Source organism: Amphiura filiformis, chromosome 10 (assembly GCF_039555335.1).
Source record: "Amphiura filiformis chromosome 10, Afil_fr2py, whole genome shotgun sequence".
NCBI lineage: Eukaryota > Metazoa > Echinodermata > Ophiuroidea > Amphilepidida > Amphiuridae > Amphiura > Amphiura filiformis.
The window spans coordinates 35,183,894-35,191,869 of NC_092637.1; the positions used below are offsets into that span (position 1 = coordinate 35,183,894).

Consider the following 7,976-nt stretch of genomic DNA (forward strand, 5'->3'; position numbering starts at 1 on the left):
TTATATTCACGATTGACTATTATATAAAAGTATTTGTATTTAACATACTTTAGTTACCTTAGTTTGTTAGCAAATGAAGACATTGTCATATAAACTGTTTGTTCTTTATCCACAGTGTCAACTTCCCTGCGATCCTCAAACTCGATTACGCTTCCTCCGCCGTTGGTGTGAACATGTGCAAGAACGAGGACGACGTACGTAACGCGTACACCGCTCTCACCAATAGTCTCCGCACCATGGAATCCGAGTATGAAAGTTTTGGGAACACCATGCTACTAATGGAGTACCTCGACGGCTCAGAGCATGCTATTGACGTCGTCATCTTCGAACGGAAACTGGTCGCAGCCTTTCTCAGTGACATTGGTCCGACTAACTATCCATCTTATACTGGTATGTGCCATAAGTTAGCGATAATTTACTTAAACATTAATATCTAGTTTCGAATCAGATCGAAAATGTAATTAATAATAAAAACGAGTATGAATTTTAAAAACTTAACACACATGACCATACGGAGATGTATCGCAAGCATGTGTCGCCATATTGTATATTCTTCCCAGGAAAAAAAGATACCGCTTCCCTACCAAAACCATACATGGCATGTATGTTTTTTTGGATGAATGAAGTGAATAAGCCCAGGGGCCACCTCAATATTTTTCCTTGAATTCAAGATGGCGACCACAAAATTCCACTAAAATCCCTACAAACTCATATTTTACAGTCTACAAAATGTCATTTATGACCAACTGGTTATTAGCCCTATGTAATGAGAAGATCTTAGTTGATTTCGCTGCTGAGATATTTTCCTTTGAAACGGATACTTTGTCAAGTGGCCTTGTGACCACATTTAGCTTAGCATGCTCAAGGTCACAAAAAAAAGGAATTTGACTTTTTTTCTTATGCCCTCACCTGGCATCCAAGAGATAAGCTGAAAAAGATACCTTTTCAGAGTCTGAATTGATCAGCTACTGAGATGCCATCCCGGCGTCTTCATTCAGCGTTGTGATTACTCTCCACTGGTCACCTGACCACCCGGTGGGTGGTCAAGTGACAGCTAAGGCTTCTCTGATCTTTCGGTTCAAAAAAGTTATCCTCCCTGCCATGCACTTCTACATTGACCAAACTGATTTCATATTCGTGATTAAAAGTATGTTCTCCGACTGCTGACAGCGGGGCTGTGGCTCTAGTATGTTCCTTGAACTTAGTGGCGAGTGCTCCTGCCGTCTCACCAACAGTGTCAGTGCACTCCGGGCAACTGATTTTATATTATAACACTACATTTGCTTGAGTCCGTGGTTCTATTCTTGGGATGGACTAGGAAAGACCTTATTTTATTAACCGGTTTGTGGTATGCGTTGACCCCGTGGTCGCGGAAGATGTTGTTTAGCTTTTATGACAGACCATTGTCATATGGAAGGGGGCATTGATCTTTCTCAATTGGCATGTAGTGTCTTTGCGATCTTTCTTCTTCTTGGGCTTAGGCGTTTTGAGCATCCAAGTCTCATATCCGTTAGCTTCTAGCCCAGATTTGAGGGGGGTGTTTTGTTTTGTTTTGTTTTGTTTTGTTTTTATGAGATGGGCCTGCCAGGCAATTGACTGAACCCTGAATTGGATTAAATTTTAGATGGGATAATCAATCTCTGATTGTTACTTTCAAGTGTCTGAAACAAATAGCGCCATCTTACCTTTCATCTATATTCACTTTTACACACTCAACTCATGATAAATGTACTCGAAGTCAAACTCATAATGCTCTGATTGTTCCTACGTGGAATATTTTTGCTGGTAAAAGAACTTTCAATTACAGAGCTGCGGTACTCTGGAATAATCTTCCACTGAAAATTCGTTCAAACTTTATGTCCATGAGTGTGTATATATTTAAGAAATAAAGGGTGCAGCATAATCCTTTGGACGAGAATAATGTGCGGGGCAGTAAAAACGTAAATAATGGGTGAGGCGCAGCCGAGCCCATTATTTAAACGTTTTTACTGCCGAGGACACATTATTTGCGTGTAAAGGATAATGCTGCACCCTTTATTTCTATTCTATTTACCACAAAATAGTGTGATTTAAAGAGAAAATATAAAAATGTTTGCCCAAATATTTCAAGTTGTTTACCTCAAGGTGGAGCGCATAAGCGTAGCCAAAGCGTATGTAGCCTACATGATAACACAACCTAACATTCCATTCTCCCCCATAAGCAGGTATGTACATACAATAACACACCCCTGACATTCCATTCTCCCCTACATAAGCAGGTGTGCTGTGCGCTCTGCTGTGCGCTGTGATGATAGAAGAACATAAAGTTCGTTGCCCTTGACACTTTATCGCTAATTAATGGTCTGTCACGTGACGCGTTTCAACAAATCACAGTGCGCGATTTTGAATAATGGGTCGTGGGGGTAATAGAATTAGTAATAATGGTAATGATGTAGTTCCTATTATTTCCATCTTATTTTCATGCCTGTGTATATTATACATTACTGTATTATTTTCATATCCTCATTTGTATTATAGTATTCTTTGCATTTTGATTGTTTAATTAGTGTCTAATTATATATTGATATTTTCTGATCTGGACCTTTTGTGAGATCAGTACTTATGTATTGAAAGAGCTTACCAGAATAAAGATAGATTGAATGACTGAATGACTTCTTAGTGGGGCAAATATTGGTATGGGGGTCATTTTATCACAATTGTCCCAATATTTCTGAAAGCTAGCCTAATATTTCCTAATTGTAGCCAAATTTATTGAAATTTGCCAAATATTTTGGGGAAAATGTGACTTCTGGTACAGTTGTAGGTCCAAATTCAAATTTTAAGTGGCACAACCGGCATCCATACCTAACTTGAGTACCCGGGGAAAAACTAAAAGCAAACTGAATAATATCAAATGAAGCATTGTGTTGTCCAAGATGTTATTAAATAATTGAGGGTTAGCATATTATGTCTGTAGATTATGAAGAAATTAGAAAGAAGTGATGAAAACGCATTCTACTATAAAATAATTATTTTTATAATAATTATAATCAATATTATCAAAATGTCAATGTATTATTATAGGGACGGTAACCCTGATGCCTTCAAACCTGCCCTCGGACAAACAAGCCCAGCTGGTGACAGCTGCTTACCAGTGCTGTAACGAGATAGGTATGAGTTCACTATTCACCATACTTGCGTTGGAACTAATTATTTGAAATGTCGATATAAAATCGAGTTGTGTAAATCAGATACTCATTATGTTTTATACTTGTTGTGTAATTTCTGTAGTAAATTAAATAGACTTTATCCTTAAATGTCATTCAAAATAAACTTATATTATTAAAGGACCGTTCACAAACACTTGCAAGGGGGGCCTGATGCAAAAAAAATCATCGCGAACATTTCAGCCCCCCCTTTTTTGACATGAAAATTATGGGTCAACCCCATAGAAAAGCATATAAACTCAATTTTTCCAGGAAAATTTGAGGTCATTTTTTTCAGGCCCCCCCCTTAGGAGGGTCAAAAACTTTCAGGGCCCCCTTTTTGCATCCGCCCCCCCACAAGTGTTTGTGAACGGTCCCTAATGGCATTTTGGAAAACACGCACAAATCCTAATCTTCTGCCAGATTCACTTTTTAAACATATGTCAAATTTAATTAATTAAAAATTAGTTAATTAGAAACATTTGGCTGCTGAGACCTGAGACGAATAAGCTGAGACAAAATCAAAGAGAACATCGTAACTTAATATAAAAAAATATATGTGCGAATTTAAAAAATAATGACCAAAAATCAATGAATCCGGCGATTAAACATGTGCCCTGCCTATTATTAGACCGCGCCTGCATAAATTCAGAAAGTGTGCCATTAATAATTATTTGCAATACATTTCAAATAAGCTTGCACGTCCTATTCTACACAGTTCGCTATTCTGATAGAAAATCATGTCAGCAAAGTGGACTCAGATTAGACTGAGTCTGGTCACCCTTAAAAGTAACCTTGAATTTTTGATGTGCAATACATTTCTTCATCGGATGTTATCATGTTAACCAGCATTGCCCTTTTGTTGACCATTTGCAACCTTCGCATACCGGCTTCAAAGTCAAGCATAGTATATATTCAGTACTCTCTTGGCTAGAGGTCCTAGGGGGCCCGTGAAAAATATAAAAAAATTACCCCGGGCCCGTAATGACTCTCGGCGGTACTGCTCAGTTCTACAAGTAGACTATGCCGTAGTCGATTTAGCATGTTATTAATGTTAATCATGATGAAAGCATTCAGTTGAACTCGAAATTATACTGATATTTATTACATCAAAATACTAGTATAAAATTGTTATGAAAAAGTTTATATAATTATATTAGTGACAGTAAAAGTAAAGTGTACGTAGGCTTATATTATTGAATGCAATATGTCATAATGTCATAATTTTATTGGCGCTTCAATGCTGAACAATTCTGATTTTAGAATCTGCCAGTTTATTAATTGCGAAATTCCAGGTTAAAATCGACTATGGACTTTCAATTTTAAACGGGATTTTGAACGGGCAAAGTTCCTAACACTCACACTGTCAATCATACTTTTTTATCAATCAAATTTAACCGCAAGCAAATACAAGACGCGCTCATGCAATTACACAACACAAAGGCCGCATACTTGTGTACCATGAAGTTATTAATGGTAATGACAGGTACCCGGAGGATTTAAACCATAACAAGATCTGGGCGACCAATCACAAACCAGATCCATTTAAAGATGCATTACATCATGGCCAATTTTAGTAGGCCAGATTTCCGACAATCTCATCCATAGAAGCTCATAGACAGCCGTGTTAAGCATGTAAACCGCAATACAAAGTCAGTAGTCCACTTGGGAAGTTAACAAACAGAGGGAGTAGGGTGACTGAGAAGATCAGATGTGAAAATGTATCAATTGTGCACACATTAATTAAATCAGAGTTTTAAGCTTAAATACAATATCCATATGCACAATGGGCAAGTGGACTACGGGGTAGTCTATTCTACAAGCGACTGCTTCTCATGCCTACTTAGGCGTGGACATCACCCGCACATAGAAATTTCAAGGTTAGTTGAAATTTGTTGTGCTGAATGTTAGTTTAAATTAATTATTATCAGCACTTATATTCGACTAAACTTCTTGTTAACATTATATTTATTTACAATCAATTGTATTATATACTAGGTCTCTCCAACGGTGTGTTCAATGTTGAGATGAAGATGACTTCCACTGGACCCAAACTGCTTGAAATTAACGCCCGGATGGGCTGTGGCTTCACACGCAACTGGATCAAACGTCTGTATGGCGTAGATCTCATGAAGTGCGCTATGCTCATCTCATGCGGCATCAAGCCCTACGTCCCAAAACTGCCCCCGGTTGAATTTCTTTTGGGTGTGAATCTGATTCCGTCAGAACACGGACGTATAATGACCAACAACAACCTGCGTATGGTTCTTAACGATCTTCAAGCTAGCGGTGACGTGATTCTCATGATGGTGGGGGATGAAGATGCGGAGAGCACGCAATATGAACAGCCGTTCGCAAAGATCACTGTCAAGGGCCGTAATGTCGACGAGTGTCGACAGAAGCTGGGCGAAGTTTGTGGCAAGCTGAATATTGAAACGAAAAACTATCGTGTCTCGGAGTTTACGAAATATTTGTAACGATGTTGTCCAATTTTGAGAGTTTTGACTCTCTGTCGTCGTGACGTAAAGCGCGTGGCGCACATGTCTTCACAGATTAAACTTTCTCGGAGAAATAATTCATTAACTTCCACCTAAATCGCTCATTTCATGTCAGCAAAATTTGCCGTGCCGGTTTGGCCCCTCACAAAATCGGGAAGATTACAAAATATCTGGATTGAGAGTGCCACGGAGAGACTAATCCTCGCTTTTTTGACCTCACGCATCGACAGCTGCAACAATCTGCTCGTCGAACTCCATGATCTTCATAAACTCCAGTGACTGCATATGCCACATATCGGCCCGGTATTCACCGGATCAGATTCAAAACTCTTTAAAAGGTCTTATCAAGCAATTTGAGCCTCCATGATGCAGTCATGTCTACAGTAGAATTCACCACGACCTTTGCAGGACTTAACATTCATTGAAAACAGCTCAACTGATTAAATCAGATCTTCTCTGGTTAAATCCACACTACACATGTTTCTGTTTTACCTGTGCGGTATTGCAATGAACTGGTATTATAGTTTCAGTTGGGTAACCGATTATAAAGCAAACACACGGTAACAATACTATGTGGGCCTTTGTTCACGAAATGAGACAATAGTCTGCTTATTGTTAACCAGCATTCTTGAAAATGAGAAACATAATGGTTGTTGACTTAACACGGTTTGGAAATAATTTCTTCATATTTTTTGGTGTTATCTGTCGTTTACATATCCTTCCTAAAACACAAAAGTGCGAATATTTCCAAACACCTAAATTATTTAGGACATGTTACAAAACTATATTTTCTAGAATTTCAGAGAATACTTTAAATATTGGCCGGTTATTTTTCACACAGTGACGTTAACTAGGTAATCTAACATACACTATTTGTAGAGGTCACGCTTCAATGGTGAGAGCACTGTGTATTGTGTATAAGAAAACGGACAGTAACTGCAGTATGCCGCGTCGCATTCGATCATTAACTTGCAACCTTTTTTTTTTTCAAGTTTCTCTGCCTCCTCGGACCGTGACTGTATACATACGGACAGAGAGCTCTGTTGTTGCTCCATGAATGTGGAATTTTCTCGCCATCAGAAACTCTGCTTACATTCAACAATTCAAAACTCTCCTTCAGACGTACTTATTCATGGACTGGTTTAATCATTCGTTTGTGTTTAATATGATTATGAGCACCCAAAAAATCTGTATTGTCCGTCAATTTTTCTCCCATTGCATTATAATCAGGTAATAAAGTCTTGAACTTGGAATGAATTTGTTGAATTGTGTTATGAACTTTTCTCTTTTCTGCCGCGTAGTAGCTTGCTGCATCAGAATCTTGGAATTGTCGAAATTCTGGAATTTTGATAATTCCAGGTTTCTGACGCAGCCTGTCAAAAACTAGGAATTTGTCAAAATTCTGGAATTCGACAGTTCATGTTTCTGACGCAGCCTGTCATTGAAATTGTCTTGGAATTCAAGAATTACGACAGTGTCCACTATCGCATTGCCGGAATTTTGACAGTTCCAAGTTTTTGACAGGCTGCGTCAGAAACCTGGAACTGTCGTAATTCTGGAATTTTGTTTTGTTACGTCTTACCTTAATCAGCCCCAATGCGATCAAGCAAAAATAGTCAGAACTCTGAAATATTAAATTTTCAGTTTCTTACATGATAGTAAAAAGCATTTACAAAGCTGCATTTTGCAGAAACCCCATTGAAATTGAACAACCAGTTCCAAATATATGAGCAATTAAAGAGTTTCTAAAACAATAGGAAACAAAAAGAAATGTTTCCTTTGTTTGACTATATCTCAAAATCAATATTTCCGATTTCCGACTGATTTTGCTTGATCGCATCACATAGTCTGGAATGAGCGTTTTGAGCGTTTCGACAGTATTTTTTGTGGGACATGAGACATATCGAATTGCATTCTGAATACGAAGAATGTCTTTCTGATATCAAATAATTTTCATTTTTTGAAATTCACGATATAATTCAAATTTCATGACAAATTATTAACATTTGATATTTTTCACATTTTTGATATATAACAGTAAATTTTATAAATCTAATGATATATTCTGAAAGTGTATGTAGTTGAGGAAAAAGTTGACGATCAATTGAAACTTTTGATTTTTATATTGAAGATATGGATTTTTTCCCAAAAGACCTAATTTTTTTTGGTGTTTGGGGGAATCCATATCTTCAATACGAAAGGTCAAAATTTTCAATTGATCGTCGGCTTTTCATCCCACCTACATACATTTTAAGTACATATCATCAGATTTATAAAGTTTACTTATACTGTT

The 7,976-nt window shown here is 37.6% G+C and overlaps 1 protein-coding gene across 1 annotated transcript; it reads left to right on the forward strand.

The window, feature by feature from the left end:
- Positions 1-259: 259 nt before the first annotated feature.
- Positions 260-6,440, forward strand: LOC140162789 (carnosine synthase 1-like). Its single transcript, XM_072186090.1, has 3 exons — positions 260-390; positions 3,064-3,150; positions 5,184-6,440. The coding sequence occupies exons 1-3, from the start codon at positions 270-272 to the stop codon at positions 5,660-5,662; spliced, it is 687 nt and encodes a 228-aa protein (XP_072042191.1). The 5' UTR covers positions 260-269; the 3' UTR covers positions 5,663-6,440.
- Positions 6,441-7,976: the final 1,536 nt, after the last annotated feature.